Raw genomic sequence first — 16,993 nt, 5'->3', positions numbered from 1 at the left:
TGGAGGGCACATATATCTACAGAAGTGAGAGCAGATACGAAGGAGCACAGCTAGAGGTCACTTTGTAAGCAAACATCAGAGCTTTGTATTTGATGCGGGCAGCAACTGGCAGCCAGTGCAAACGGGTGTTTCTATTAATCTATTAATTATTTCATGTTTCTATTAATTAATATGTTTTTAGTACTATCCCTTTACCATAGCAGAGAAATTACCTGGGAAATGTGATCTTTCTTTCGTTTGTTTCAGGCAACAGGCTACAGTATTGTAAATAATGCACTTGTTAAGTTTTATTTACATTTTATGTTCAGATGAGCACTAAGCCAAAAAGCCACAAGGCCATGGGTGATCGGTAGTGGATGGCCAGGTTGAGAGTCTTTGCCAGCTCTGGTGTTTGGCCTTCTGGAGCAGGCAATCGACCAGCTCCAAGACGGAGGAAGTGGTATGACATTTATCAGAAGGTAAGGCAAAATTACTTATACTTCATGACATTATATGTAGTATGCAGATTGGTTGGCAATGGTGCAAACAATATCAGTGCTTTGACGTTAAAAACTCTTATCTCCTAATCATGAAAATAAATAACCATGGAATAGAAAAATAAGTACACAATGTCAAAAACAATAAATATGTGATTAAATTACATGAAGAATGTTTCTAAATAATGATATGATTAATTAAAGTATTCAAAGCAAAACACAGAGGTTAGAAAGAATCCTCAGATCCTCAAATCTATCTTTTCAGATTGAGAAATGTCCCATGCATGCCCGCGGACAGACCACCCTCTTTGGGGGATCCAGGACCTGCAATTGTGTATTTCACACCACTAAGGTGATATACTAAAAAAAGGCATTAATGATAATGCAACAAATATATTTTTTTATTATTGCTGTTATGCTTTTTCACTACATCTTTTTTTTTTTTTTTTTTTGCAGCCTGCCACTTCCACCCAGTCTCCCGCTGCACCACCACAGTCTGAGGCTTCAGACACAGCTTATGGCGCCACTGGCCCACAGTCTGAGGCTTCAAACACTGCTCCTGGCACCACTGGTGCACAGTCTGAGGCTTCAGTGCCATGGTCTTTCCTAAGGCCCCCTCTAAGTTTGTCAATGGTGAATATTTTCTGTGTAATTAATGCTTGCTTAAAACCTTTTAGTATGTTTTTGACAGGATGTACATACCACTAGCTTCAGAATGTTTCTAGCATAGTCCTGCAGGTTAATGGTGTGGATGCCCTACCACCTGTGGAAGGTGAGGTTCTCCTGCCCAACTTGTGGCAAGAATCTGACAGGTTATGGTGTCCACAAGAGGGCTCGAAAGGTCCTGGACATTGACAGATACTACCTGATGTTGACTGAGACACTCAGGTGCACTATGTGTTTTCTGAACTATCTGTCAACAAGTCAGATTGTCCGCGACCAGCTTGACCTGCCACACCAGAAAATGTTCAGACTGATTCTGACCTGCAAGTAGGTATAGCAGAGTAGAAAATGTGGTAGTTATGTAGACCCAAACCACTGACCCTCCAATAATTACCTGCAATTAATTACAACAACAATGCGCATTTCAGGTATGCCTGTGACATCCTTGTTATTAGGTTGCTCCGGGACAGGACATTGGGCAACAGTCCGGCTCGACTGGTGAAGCAGCTGAGAGAAAACCATGGGGAGAAATGGCTGAAGAGGTTGGCACACTATCTTGGAGAGTGTGCTGACTTTGTTGATCGACCCAGCCTTTTTCCCGTGGCCTGCCAGGAGCCTCCAGAGCCCAACGACATCCCCACCAGTCGTTGGCTACTCTCAGTGTATGGCAAGGACATCCTCTCCAGGCTAGACCACATTAAGGCCAGCATCACATCCATCTTTGGGACTATATTAAAGATGGATTCTACCAAACAGGTAATGCATCACTGACTCTCAAAATTCTATATTATTGCCATATTATTATTGATGGCTGTGATAAAATTCGAACATAAATGCTTTGCTACATTTATAAATTCCAGATCACAAAGAAGTTGGCTGGTCATGGACGTGGGACAGCACTCTGGGTGACCTCCATTAGTAATGAGATTGGCCAGATTCTGACCAGTGTCCTGACAGTGCAAGAGGGGCCAGGGCTGAACAGAATGGTGGCTGGTGTCATGGAGCGGTACCGCCATGTGGACTGTGGCTGCTGCATAAATGAGGGAGCGACCAGTAAGTTGCAGAATAGGTTTGGAGAATGGCCAGATCTTTACATAAGGCTGGACATATGGCATTTTATGAGGTGGCTGGCTGTGGGCTGCACCACTGATGCCCATCCGCTATACCCCACCTTTATGGGATGCCTGTCTGTTTGGTGGACAGAAGCATCACCAAAAAGGATCTTAGCCGTTACTGCCGCAGGAGGACACGTGGCGAGGAAGACACCATATGCCTGATTGAGAGGCTGCTGCAGGAACTCGGGGGAGCAAATGGGAGGGACCTTATGGGTGTGCCCTTAATGGATGAGGTGCGCATGGAGCACATCTGGCGTGTTCAAAAACGTCATGTCAGATGCATCCAGGATGTGCCTGGAGTGCCACTCTATAAAGAGGTAGGCACCACCACAAAGTCTGGGGTCATCCTGACAAAATCGGTGTGCTAGAGGGTCCACATCCCAAGAGTCTTTTCACTGCCACCTGAACAGGTTCATTCCAGGTTGGTATCTCACATGTGTGAACTTTTAAATAATTTTTAAAATGTATAAAAGTGTGCCTTTTTATTAATTTGCTTTTTTCTGCTAGGAACCAGTGCCAATGCACTGAATTTTCAACTAGACCTTCTGGAAGGCCTGAACAGGTGGAACCAGGATCGAGGGACTGCGGCTGTGACCAGCGAGCCAGCATCCCTTCTCACATACTCCGGGGATATGGCCCACTCTGTCAACACCAACAGCCTGAAGGTGTTCGGTCGGACTTTTATACCACCATTCAGGCCTCCTGCCCAATACACCTGTATGTCCGACACTTAACTATGTGCATAATACTTTTGGTTTGGGGGTGTTCATTGTTATTTATTTTTTTATTATTTGCATCACCAAAGCCAACCATGCGTTGAGTGGAAAATACAGAAGTCTAGATATTATTGAAAGTCTTTGTAGTATTATTATGGAATGCTTTAAATATGATAAGTCGTATATGTCTGTGTCTTTTTGTTCTCCATTTGTAGGAGAGCTGCTTGGTGTTTACTACTTCCTGAGTCAGACTGGACATTTACATTTAGACATTTACATTTAGTCATTTAGCAGACGCTTTTATCCAAAGCGACTTACAAATGAGGACAAGGAAGCAATTTACACAACTATAAGAGCAGCAGTGAACAAGCGCTATAGACAAGTTTCAGGTGTGTAAAAGTCTAAGAAGCAAAACATTAGTAGAAATTTTTTTTTTTTGAGAGAGAGAGAGAGAGAGAGAGAGAGAGAGAGAGAGAGAAAGAGGGCACAGTTAGTGGTATAGCCAGAGAGGCAATTGCAGATTAGGAGGGAAAGTGGAGACTAAACAGTTGCGTTTTTAGTCGTTTCTTGAAGACAGCAAGTGACTCGGCTGTTCTGATGTAGTTAGGGAGTTCATTCCACCAACTGGGCAGATTGAATGTGAGAGTTCGGGAAAGTGATTTCTTCCCTCTTTGGGATGGAACAACGAGGCGACGTTCATTCACAGAACGCAAGTTTCTGGAGGGCACATATATCTGCAGAAGTGAGAGCAGATACGAAGGAGCACAGCTAGAGGTCACTTTGTAAGCAAACATCAGAGCTTTGAATTTGATGCGGGCAGCAACTGGCAGCCAGTGCAAACGAGTGAGTAGCGGAGTGACGTGCTCTTTTGGGTTCATCAAAGACCACTCGTGCTGCTGCGTTCTGAAGCAGCTGAAGAGGTTTGATAGAACTAGCTGGTAGCCCGGCTAGCAGAGAGTTGCAATAGTCCAGTTTGGAGAGGACAAGAGCTTGAACAATGAGTTGAGCTGTATGTTCAGATAGGAAGGGTCGGACCTTTCTGATGTTGTAGAGTGCGAATCTGCAAGATCGAGCAGTTCTAGAAATGTGGTCAGAGAAGTTCAGTTGGTCATCAATCGTAACTCCAAGGCTTTTTACCATTTTGGATGCAGTGATGGTTGCTCCATCCATCTGGATTGAAAAGTTATGGTGAAGAGTCGGGTTGGCAGAAACTTCAAGCATTTCCGTTTTCATGAGGTTAAGCTGGAGATGATGATCTTTCATCCAGAGTGAAATGTCTGACAGGCAGGCTGAAATGCGAGCTGGAACCGAGGGATCATCAGGGTGGAAAGAGAGGTATAGCTGGGTGTCATCAGCATAGCAGTGGTAGGAAAAACCATGTTTCTGGATGACTGTTCCTAAAGATGCCGTGTAGATAGAGAAGAGAAGTGGCCCAAGCACAGAGCCCTGAGGTACCCCAGTGTATAGATGCTGTAGGTTGGACACCTCTCCCCTCCACGACACCCTGAATGACCTGTCCGAGAGGTAGGAACTGAACCATTGAATAACAGTGCCTGTGACGCCCAGTGACTCAAGCGTAGATAGCAGGATCTGGTGGTTTACAGTGTCAAAAGCAGCTGATAAATCCAGCAAGATGAGGACAGATGATTTAGAGTCTGCTTTAGCCAGTCTGAGATCCTCCACGACCGAGAGCAGGGCAGTCTCAGTTGAGTGGCCTTTCTTAAAGCCAGATTGCTTGTTGTCCATGAGGTTGTTTTGAGTAAGAAAGTCTAGGACTTGATTGAACACTACTTTCTCCAAAATCTTGGCCATGAATGGAAGCAGGGATACCGGTCGGTAGTTTTCAAGTAGCGTTTGATCCAGGTTGGGTTTCTTTAGCAGAGGGGTTACCCTAGCCTGCTTAAATGAAGTAGGGAATAGACCAGGGGACAGCCCATGGCATTGAACCCAGACTCAGAGGAGACAGAGGAAATGTTGGAGGATGTGGATGAAGGTGGGGAAGAAGATGAGGGCTTCGGGGAGGACGAAGTATGTGATATAACTGTGCCAAGTCTCTCAGATGGCCCAAACTTCTCCATCTCCTCTCACTTCCTGCCCTCCTCTCAGCCCATTGCCACGACCCAAGCTGCTGTCTCTTCCATCCACCTTGCTGCCTCCACCGCCCTGGCAACTAACTCCTCTATCCATCCTCCAGCCTCCACCGCTCCGGCAACTACCTCCTCCATCCATCCTCCAGCCTCCACCACTCTGACTGCCACCTCCTCTGCTGTTTCCACCAGCCTGGCTGCTGCGTCCACTGCCTATCCTGCTACTGTCTTCACCCAGTCTGCCGTCTCCACTGGCCTGGCTTTTGCCTCCACTGCCTATCCTGCTTCTGCCTCCACCCAGTCTGCTGTCTCCACTGCCCTGGATGCTGCTGCACGCTCCACCCAACCCCCTGCCTCCTCTATCCAGCATGCTTCCTCCTCCCAACCTGCTGCAATCATAATCTTTTCTGATGCCTCCTCCCAACCTGTTGCCCACTCCACCCAACCTACTGAACCCTCCACCCAGCCTGATGCCTCTGCCACCCTGGTTGCTGCCTCCATGTTGCAGCGAAGCACTCCGACATCTGAGTCTGGTGTATGTAAATATCTTGTAACCTATCTATGTTTACGCATCTAACGCATCAACAATCTATGTTTTGTGCCTATGTTTGATATATATATATATATATATATATATATATATATATATATATATATATATATATATATATATATATATATATATATATATATATATGTGTGTGTGTGTGTGTGTGTATTATAATTATTATTTTTATTTTTTTAGGCTGTGGATGGCTCAGGTGTACCAGGTATGGACAGAGTGGACAGCCTGGCAGATTATCTTGTGGACCTGAGGAATCAGCCCTCCCTTGTCCTCACCAACCAGCAGGTAAGGAATATAAACCCACTCTTTGTTCACTCTTTAACTTGTCAACTTGCTTACCTTTTGCACGTTTTGCTTTCTCATTAGCATGTATTATCTGCTTTTTCTGCCTAGGTGAGCAATATTGTTGCTCTTTGGCAGAACCTGCTGGACTATGACAAGCAGAGGGTGGTGTTTGCAGCCAGGCATCAAGCAAAGCTGGACACTGGGAGGTTTAGGTCCCCGAAGAAGAGGCAGGAGTTTACCCCAGGAGTGGAGAGTTTGAAGAGGCATGCCCTGACCCCCTCTGCTCCACTTGCACAGTGGCCAGATTGCTGTCGCTTGGTTGAGACTATTTTTGTCAGGCTCTGTGCCATACATAGAACACTCAAAAAGAAGGGGACCGGCACAGTGTCCAAATGGGATCTCATCCTGGCAGACTACAGAAAAATCAGGCGCAACATTCTGGCCAATGCTATAGTGATGAAGCAGACTAACCTTCAACTGGTGGATGTGAGTCACACCACCCTGGTACAGTGGCATAATAAAAAAGTTAAACAGCACGACACTGCAGTTGTGATGCAGGGGCTGCAACTTCCAAGCCGCTTGTCTGTGGCGGCTGACCCCTTATTGCCTGCCAATGTGAGCCCCCCATCTCCACCACCTCAGCCAAGCCCGGCTCACCAGTACCACTTGCCCAGTAGCACTGTGGGCCAGGCTAAACTAAAAAGAAAAAGGACCATTTTGTCAGACCCACCAGCTTTGCCACCTGCTCAGATGCAGCAAGCCCAACGGCAACTTATTCCTGCTCCACCACCAGGGACTGGTCATGCTCCACCACCAGGAACTGGTCATGCTGATGCCAGTGGCCTCACAGGGGTCTATGCTGGCTTCTGCTCCACCGACCGAAGGGTTCGGCCTCCCTTCTGCCCCTCCTGCCATTCCATCCACACTTGGTACTGCTGTCGCTCCCATTCATAAACTGACCCGCAAAGCACAGCATAATACATGTGAGAAATGTGGGCAGTTCAGAACAGCGGAGACTGGACTCTGTAGAGGCATTGCCGAAGGAGCAGTGGTTGGAAAGAATTAAAAAAGGAGAAAATTTATAAAAATGTTCCAGAAGACGTGGGCACTTCCTGAAGTGTTTATTTTTAATATTGACATTTAAATATTTTCACGGGTCTTTTGTTTTACTTGTAGTTTTACTTTAAATTATAATAAAAAAAAAAATTAATTTCTAATTTATTTGTTTATATCATTTATTTTACAATTGAAGTTATCTTTGCTTATTTCATTTTGTGTTGTTATTTATTTTTGTTTAATTTATTTGCACATTTTGTATTATTTTTATTTATTCCAAGAAACATTTATTTATGTAAATTGCTTTATTTATGTGTGTAATTTTTTTCTCTTCTTTTGCACTTGTTTGCACTGCTGTTGAGCTATTATATTGTAAATGTAAATAATTGGCTATGACTAATTTTAAATAAATGTTTAGTCATTTTAACTGTTTCTCTGCTTGTTTCTTTAGTTGGTTGTGTTTTGCCATAGTATAATTCAAAAAATTAAATAGGCACAAAATGAAATGGTTCAGAAAATAATGTTTCAATAAAGAAACTAGTTTGTAGTTTCTCTATACTTAGCAAAATACTTAGCAGAAATGTACTTAAAAGCAAATATTTAAAATAAAAAAGCTAATAAAATATGTAGTATTAATCAAATATTAATAGTACAGAGTAACTTTTTTACCTGTAAATAAATTATTAAAAACTAAATGAAAAAATATTTTCCTTTCGCCCCTTTTTCTTCTCTTTTTCCTCTTTTCTTTTTTCCCCTCCTTTTCTTCTCTTTTTCCCTCTCCTCCCGTTCTTCCCTCTTCTTCCCTCTCTTCCCCCTCCGTAACAGACTATTGTTCCCCAACACTCACCAATGTATATAAAGCAGAAATGAGAAAGGGAAGCCAATATAAAAATAACAAATGAGGAATGATTAACTATTTGGGAAACACAGATGGTCACAATTAATTCAGATTCATGAAGGGAATTTATTTGGAAAAATGTAATCAGGTTCTTTATGACACCTGAAATAAAATGCTTTCAATCTAGAGATCAAAAAATGGTGAATGCTGGAGAAAATGTGGAAATGTATTGGCAGATCATTTCCACATAGTTTGGCACTGTAATATTATACACACACCTATTGGCAAATAAAGAGTAAATGCAATAATAGGATTGAATCTGAATGTAATTTTAAAACTTTACCTGTGAATTTACTCTGCAGAAATACCAAAAAATGATGTGTATCTTCTTATTACACTACTAACAACTAGCAAAAAGGCCATTACAAAGAAATGGCTCAAGGAAGATCCTCCATCTGTAGGCGAATGGTATGATATTGTTAAAGAGGTGTATGACATGGAAGTACTGACATTTACCTTGAGACAACAAGACTATAAAATGTCTGCATACTGGGGTTAATTGTTGAGAAGAAAAGTATTGTTTTAATTTCATTGTGGTGCTTTTATTTTATATATGTTTGGAGCCTGTTGATCTTTGACACGAAACCCTTAACAAAATTTTATATAGCAACATATTAACGATTAATATGAATGTAAATAAGATTGTATTCGGTGACCTTTGACACTTGTATGTCTTTTTTGTTTCCATGTTCCTTTAACAATGTCTGTTTGTGTGTTTGCTTGTTTTTATTGCTGTTTTGTTCTAAACGGTTTTGAAAAAGGAAAAAAAAAAAATGTATCATCATCATCCTGACGCAAACTAAGCATGCAGTTTTGCTGCTGTTAGATCAAAAACAACAGCTGCCATTCATGTTCATACACTTTAAAAATAATTATATAGGCCTGTCTGTCTTTATAAATAATGTCTTACATTTTACACTGAATTTTGTCCAAAATAGATTGACTTTTTTTTCTCTTTTGCTAAAATAAATTCTTATTGTATTTGACTGTATATTATCTCTTTTGAATTAGGCTAGCTGCCTTATTCTCTTCAAAGAGCAGCTCTCATACAGAGCCTGTTATTTCAGTGTTTTTTCCAGGATATTGTGGATATTTGTGGATTCCTTCTTGTCCTCGGCTGATCAATGAATTTGATCATTGAGTTGTTTTTCCTGGTCATTTTCCTTTTTTTTTTTCTTATTTATTTAAACTATCACACACTTTTCAGGTGAAGTGGAAAAACCTTTATCTGAAAAATCTTTTTATGTATTAAATAATAAAGTGTTTTTTTTTTATTACTCGTTTTTAAATGAAATAAATAGTTAGAATTATTGTTAAATATATCCTAAACACTGTTTCTGTGTTTGCACCTTTATTTAGTTTAAAAAGCATAATATGAGTCCACTGAAACAGAACTTTGTGACACTGGGTCATTTCTGCAACTTTTTAATAAGAATATGAAATAACAGTACAGAGGAAGACTATATATAATAGTAGTATCAAATAATAACTAAACTAAAGAAAATAAACAACTTCCAGTACATACAAGTGCAAACAAATGAACAAAATCTGAACAATAAATCAAACAACATAGAGACAACATAGGTAGTCTTAAATTAAAAATGGTGGTGAATCCTTGGATGAATATACTATAGCTTGCTTGAAGAATTAACATGCCTGGTTAATTCTTGGCAGTGAGGTCCATGGCTTTTCTTGTGGTTGAAACTAAGGGTTCGTGGGAGGGAGGGTTACGAGCAGCTTCAGCATACTTACCAGGCTGTAATTCCACATGTGTTGCAAAGAATCCAGAGAGAGAGGAGAGAATATGGAGTAGCTTACTCACACTCTCACTACTGCATAAAGGAAGCTTATGAGAAAAAAAGAGTGAAAAAAGACAAGTCAGTAAGAGAAAATACAGTTCTCTGGAAGTAAAGGTGAATGGTTTGTAAGACCCACTCATTCAGCCTATTACAACCAAGTCTCTATTTAGAGAGAAGTGTTGGTGCTTGACATTGCAGGAAGAATCCTTCAGGGTGAGAAGAGCAGTGATGGTTGTCCAGAGTCTAGAGAGAGAGGAGAGAATATGGCCACAGGTGGAAACTTGGAGTTTGACATGTTAGAAGTGAGTGAGAATGGGGGATGGAAAGATGTTCTTTCACATCCAGTCCAATTCCAGCCCTTTCCCGGCAAAAGATCTCCTCTTTGAGCCATAATTATAGAGTAACTCCTCATCACTCAAAATGTCTTTTGTAGCAATGAAGAGAATGATGTCTCTATCATTAAGGACATACAGCCTGGGCCGGATATTGGCTCTTTTGCTGGAGTGACATATCAGGCGTCCGTAATTGAACTTCATGGGATGGCACTGGCAACTTTCTTCATGTGCGTCAATGCACATGGCTTCATGTTGCTTGTTCTTATAAAAAAACAAATGTCCAGGTCTAATGCCGCTGGTCGAAACAATTGCCATCCCATCTTCATGGCTAACCAGCTGGCCGTGGTATTCACAGACAACCTCCCCAATTTGAAAGGGTTTTTTGGTGAAAACACCATCACCCTTGTCAGGGACGGGTCTGACAGTCAGTCCTTTCCAGCGTTGAGACAAAATCATTTTATGCACAAAGCTGCTGTCGATGACCGAGTCCAACCTGGCAACAGGCTTCCACTGCTTCAGAACCACTGAAGCCTGTGGGACATTTGACATCCACCCTTGTTTGTCCATCCAGCGGTTTATTTTGGACTCTGATGGCTGCTGTCCAGCAAAATGTTCTAGAAACACAAAACACATCAGTATTTGGCTATTCTCACTCAATTTCACTGTTTGTGTCATTAATCATCTGTATACTCACCAAGAGCATGCTGTTCACGCAGCTTGAGCTGCTCACTACGCCAGCGGTCATAGCAGTGCCTCTCATGTTCTGAGCCACACAGCTCATTCCTGCGTGCCCTTTTTGGAGGAGGCCCCTCCAGAGTCACTGGACAGAACTGCTCAAGAGTTTTGTAGGCTGTCTCCTCGTCCACCTTTGTCTCTTGGCTGGAAGCTCTACTGGACCTTTGTCTATAAGTTTACAAAAAATAAATATTAAAGGAAGGAAAGACAAGGCTGTGGGTTGCAAATTTAAGAATAAGGATCATTGTTGTTAGATTCTTACCGTGTTTTTCCAGCAAGCTGATCCAGCACACTAAGAGCGAGAAATGCATCTGAAGACGTTCTCCTCATGTTGTTCCTTTCAGCTGTTTCTGGCTGCCCAAACAGCCGTGCCAACACATTTCTCTCCACTTCTGACTTCAGGTTTTGTGCTGCTGCCTCAAACACTCTCTGGGCATCACCAAAGGTCACACTAGGGAGACTGTATCTGAAACACAAGGCATCGTAAGAATGCAAAAATAAGATGGATGAACATGTAGAGTTAAAGACAGGTGTAATGTTACTTACTTGTCATGTAGTCTTTTTAAGTCATTGGAGGGATTATAAATCGATCTCCCACTGCTTGACACAAAAAATGAATCAACTGCCACATCGTCGCCGGATCGGTTTTCTTGTAGCATTGCTGGCCGCACCTCATTGAAGTACAAGTCAAACCGCTAGTTAGAGAAAGGGTCAAAAATAAGTATGACTTTACCACAATATATTTATTGCTGTTATGATTTAAAGTACAATATAAACTTACAAGTTCCTGTTCGTGTGACAACGGTACTTTGTGCTCCTTCACTGCAACACAGACACCATTCTCTATCCGGCTTCTCCCCTCCCAATCCTCAACCTGCACAGACAGTTTTGCACATTGATGAAGCATAGGACGAAAGAAGAGAAGGGAGGGAAAAACAAACACTTACAGTCATCTGTGTCACTACACTAGGTCGCTGAAGTAGCTTCAGAATGATAATAGCCTCCAGGTAGTACAGGACGAGCAGCCGTTCATTTTTAGTCAAACAGTCCCCTGTGATGGCTCCTGGATCCTGCATTTTACACATCACGGCCTGGAAATCTTTGAATGCAGTCTCCAAAACAGCAAGGCAGTCCTTTGGCAAAATTTCTTTGCCATTCCCAAGCTCTGATTTTTTCCCTGTGACCTCCATGCTTACTTTTTTGGACATAGCACTCTCTATTTCATACAGCACATCCAAAAAACTCTCACAGTCCTGGAACAGAGATGGATTGTTGTGGCGAATGTCTGTGGAGGTAATAATGTATTTCATGAACCTTGAAAAGAGATCAAAATTAGGTTGTTACAGTCAGAACACAGCACAGCTGACATTATTAGTTAACACGTACATGGCAAACTTGTGGTTGTTCCACATTACTGACCTCTTGAGACTCTTCCAGTAGTTGAACACTGTCCATTTTGAGAGCTTTGTATCTGACAAGATGTTAAAGTACTCTCGCACTTTCTCCACCTGACGAACAAACATCAGGTTTGGCTCAGTTGGGTCCATGTAGTGTAAGAACCTGGACACTGTTTCCACCTGAAATGACACATTTCACAATTAAATAAACTCTACTGCATAAAACAAGACCTGCATGTACATTTTTTTTGCATGTATACCTTCACTCATTTAATTAACTTACTACTTGTTTGCTGTTTTTATGTCCTAGGTCAATGTGCAGGTCCTTATTAAATCCTGCTAGAAGGGGGTGGTCAATGGAGTGCTTATTGTATAAACCTTTTTTGACCATCTCCACCCTCACGGAAGAGGTCCACTTCGGTCCAACAGTGCTGAAATAAAAACAATAAACAGCAGGTGATTAAAACGACTGTGTACATTAAAGAGAAATCATATCCACAGTGTACATTTATTTTCTGGGAATGCCAATGTGAAACTGTACCTCTGATAGTACTCTCCAGAGCTCTCGTCAGATAAGGGCTCATTTGGAGGCTCAACTGGACCTTCTGCACCTTCTCCAAAGCTTTGAGACACAGAAGATGTAGTCGATTGAGCTGGTTCCGAGAGGAGTGAAGGTAAGTTATTAATCACCAACCCCCTTGACTGCATCTCCGCAATCATCCTAAAACAAGGAACAGAAAATAAGGTCAAATAAACAATACCAAAAATGCAGATTTATTAATGTGTAGATGTTTGATTTGAAGCCAAATACATCAAATCAGAGAAGTTACAAACCTGGCCAGAGGATTAGTAGAGTCCAATATGTCACGAATTTTTCCAAACTCCCAGAAACGTCCTCTGTGACAGAATTCAGACAACTCCTTCTTGGCCTCTATGACAACAGCCTGGATCTCTGCCTCTGTGCTGTTCCTCATACACACTTTCCTGAGATGCCCAGGAAGAGAGTGAGGAGCCTTTTTGCACACAGGGCAGAGGAAAAACATCCTGCTGTGAAAGGATCTGTGTGGATAATAAAACCAACATGTTATAGAATGAAGAGAGCTAGAGCAGCTTTGTGAAGGTTTGGGGTCCACCACACCTCACCCCCAACTTCAGGTACAGGAACAAAGGAACGAGCACACAAACACACACAGCAAAGTGTGCAGGACATTTTGATTAGAGTTTTAAGACTAAACAATTTCTTATTAAAAAAACACTGTTACTAAGCATATTTAAAAAGTGTATTTAATAATATGACAATTATCATGAGAGAAGATTAAAATTGTCTCAATTATTTCTTAAAGTAAGATTATTCCTGCCATTAGGATTTCAAGTTAATATCAAATAACAACACAATTAGTATACAAACTGTGCTCTCCTCTCAGAAACATCGGTCCACTTCAGAGGTTTTCTAAATTTAATGATAAAGACTCTGGTCTTGACTTCCACAAACTTAGCTAACCCCGCTGACAAAATGATGCAAGATAAACTGAGTTTAACAGGCCTGCTGCATAGGGCATACTGACTAAATCTACTTACTTTTCAGAAGCCATTTCTGATGTTGAAAAGTGAGTTCTGTCCACTGGTCAAAAGCAACAAGTTGTAGCTGAAAGTGACACAACTGTACAACGACTGAGATGAGACAGGCCTCTTTAACCTGAGCTGGTTGCAGGTCAACGGCCTATCAGGACGCAGCATCCAACAGCAGCCTAGTCTGCCCATCCCCAGGTGTTAATGGCCCAACAGGGGCAGAAACAACTGTAAAACACAGATACAACAACCTATTTAGGCATGTGTTTCAGTGTATTTAAAAATATATTCTTTGTTTTGACTGAGTAGTTTTACATTTCACCACTCAGACACAGGGTGTGTTAAAGTTTGAAACAGTACACATACAAGGAAAATCTATTTAAAATACACAATTTATGTAAAAATGTACATATGAAACAGAAAAAACAACAACAACAAAACATAAAGGACAGTACAAGGATAAAATAAAGTTAAATGACAGTCAGTTGTTTAGTTTCCATTCAAAGATAAAACCTAAAGTAAATAAATATTTTATATATAATAGGGTTGTGTGTGTGTGTTTTAAATAAGACAACAATTAAGTGCAAAGATAAAAAGCTCGACCATAAAATTGTTTATTCATTTGCTTTGTAAGATTGTGTTGTTAAAACCTCCTGAAAGAGCATGATGAAGATATGAACATCTTACAGTGAATAGTGATTACTGATGAAGAATATAATTATAAGAGTATGTGTTAGGGTCTTGCATTTCACCAAATAAATATAAAACAAAAAAGAGACTTGCAACACATTTTAGAGTAGATTTATACTTAGTTTGGCTACAGATACAATAAATAAAATAGAATATCTGATTTTCTGATAGATGTCTGCTCCAGGATGGAGGAACACATATCCTTTATTATGTCTTATGATTATTAATAAAGTTAAATGTTTAAGGGCCTAGATCATATGATGACCATGGTGTCATCCCTCTTTAGAGTAAATCTGGAGTAATATGTGCATGATTGTTTTTCTGCATGCCGAATGATTTGTTTCCTCAGGATCTACCGAGCCAGGTCAGAGGTCATGGAGACCTCTCGAGTGGACTTGGACTCTTGAAGAATTGGAAACAAATGAGTTATTTGCCATTTTAGGTTAAGTATTTTAAAGTGAAGTGCTTGTATGTAAGCTGCCAGTTTAGATGTTGAATGTATTTTTAATATATATTATTCTTATATTGTTACATGTCAGTACTAAATATATTTTAATAATATACAAATATACTGTACATACACATTTTATTGAAACATAATTTGTTCTTTCATTAAACCTGATCTAAACTCTCAATAGCTGGCCGGAGTGGGTGTTAATGTTATTAATTAGCTAATATTGCTGGGTGATGGAGGTATGAATAGTCTCGTTAGCAACTTGTTGTTCTTACATGAATACTGATCTGAACTCTTAATGGCTGGAGTGGGTGTTAATGTTTCTAAATTGCATATGTTTTGCTGTGGATATATGAATGGTCTCGTTAGAAAGTTATTGTTCTAAACCATTGGTGACTTGGTGGTAATAGTCAAATGCAAGCTTTCCCAAACTACTGCCAGATTTTTATTAAAAACCCATAAAAACTGTTCTGTTTTATTGATCTGTTGGTCGAGGCTAATACAATTTCTCCTGTGTTTTCCATTGTAAACATGGGCCGGTATAAGATTCTGACGGTATGATTACCTTGGATGAAAAAATCAGTTTCTCAATAATGTGATTACTGCTCTAAAATATATTCTCTTTAAATGTCTGGGTAAAAAACAAAACCTTTTCCCTTTTGAGCACAATATATTTTATTTTGAGAAACATTCTCACATTTTAAAATGGCATCTTTGGATATCTTTTCTGCTGGAGATACTGTTGCCCTAAAAAAACCTAATAAACAAACAAAAAAAAAAAACATACATACACAATATAGCAGAAACTTTTGGACTTTTCCAAACCGCGGTATACATTGAAAACGGTTATTGTCCCTTGTCTATTCCATTGTATTGAAACATTACACAAACGTGTTTGTGTGTGTGTGTGTGTGTGTGTATATAACTATGTAAACCAAACCCTAACACACACACACACATTTTAATTCCTAATCTATTGTGTGTGTGTGTGTGCGTATATATATATTAGATTAGAACAGAGAATGTGTGTATGTGTTACCTATGTGTCACCTAAGTTAATTTACCATTTTAAATAACTGTGTCGTAGTCTTAGAAGATCATAAATGCACTGGAGAATATTTGAGGTATATCTGAATCAAGGGAAATGGCAAAATGTGTGGCACATAATAAATGGATTTCAGTTGCTGTGGTGTTCGAGCGCCATCTGCTGGTTGATGTCGGTAGCGGAAAAGTGTCGCTTTCAGTTTCACTTTCACTTGGAAATAAACAGCATTAAAACGTTGTGCTAATAGTTTAGACATTTCCATCAAGCGTAATACACTGTAACCACCATTTTTGTTGTCTGATATGATAAATGTAATGACTTTTCTGTTAAAGAATAATTTTGCTTTGTGTAACTGCTCATTCATGATGGCTGAATTCATCAGGAGAACATTATTATGTGATAAACACACTGTACAAGATTTATATGAGAGTAAAAGAGATTTATTTGTGTTTCACTGTTCTACAAAATAAATAAAGACAAAAAGAGACAGATCTTCAAAGTACATCTGTGGTTCTTTATGCCTTTATGTTGCTGACTAGATAACTGGCAGCCAGTCTTGGTGAGGCCAGTACAAACTGTTTTCTTAATGAATGTCATTTAAAAGGTCATTTATTCTTGTGATTCAGAGCTGTATTTTCAGCATGGTGATCTGCTGTTCTACTATGATCAGATGTTATTGGTACAAAATCACTAAGAATGATTCTTACATCTTATTAAAGATTAGATTTCTTATTAGAAAGTTGAAAATAATAGCTTTTATTTGCAATCCTTTATAACATTGTAGATGTACTTATAATCTAAAAATATTGCAAATAAAAGCGATTATTTTGAACTTTCATTTTTATTAAAGACTCCTTTACTACACACTGCTGTTCACAAAACAGATGAAGATTTGAAAATCAGTGTAAGAGATTTAGTAAAAGGCTTTATCAGTCTTTACACACCATACTGTTATTTCTGCTTTAAAAAGTAAATTAAATTACAGTAAAAACAACTTAGTTACTGAATTGTTCATTCAAACTGACTTTAATTCATTGAAAATACTTGATAATATAATTAGAAATAGAGAGATTATTCAGAATAATGGAATAACAGTGATCTTTATTTT

General features: G+C 39.9%; 1 protein-coding gene and 2 pseudogenes across 1 annotated transcript; 1 reads left to right on the top strand and 2 right to left on the bottom strand.

Annotated features, from left to right (window-relative positions):
- Window positions 1–16,993, bottom strand: part of LOC130222307 (NACHT, LRR and PYD domains-containing protein 12-like) — a 339,313-nt pseudogene that overhangs the window by 197,099 nt on the left and 125,221 nt on the right.
- LOC130222311 (zinc finger protein 850-like) overlaps window positions 1–16,993 on the top strand; it is a 535,728-nt pseudogene that overhangs the window by 411,014 nt on the left and 107,721 nt on the right.
- On the bottom strand, window positions 9,502–11,428 carry LOC130222346 (uncharacterized). The gene is made up of 4 exons (XM_056454932.1): window positions 11,277–11,428; window positions 10,993–11,196; window positions 10,690–10,898; window positions 9,502–10,609 (listed from the first exon to the last, which is right to left on the bottom strand). The coding sequence occupies exons 1-4, from the start codon at window positions 11,387–11,389 to the stop codon at window positions 9,996–9,998; spliced, it is 1,140 nt and encodes a 379-aa protein (XP_056310907.1). The 5' UTR covers window positions 11,390–11,428; the 3' UTR covers window positions 9,502–9,995.

This window comes from Danio aesculapii, chromosome 4 (genome assembly GCF_903798145.1).
Source record: "Danio aesculapii chromosome 4, fDanAes4.1, whole genome shotgun sequence".
In the NCBI taxonomy this organism is placed as follows: Eukaryota; Metazoa; Chordata; class Actinopteri; order Cypriniformes; family Danionidae; genus Danio; species Danio aesculapii.
Note: the sequence above shows the minus strand (reverse complement) of the source record. Positions and strands in the feature narration are given on the sequence as shown.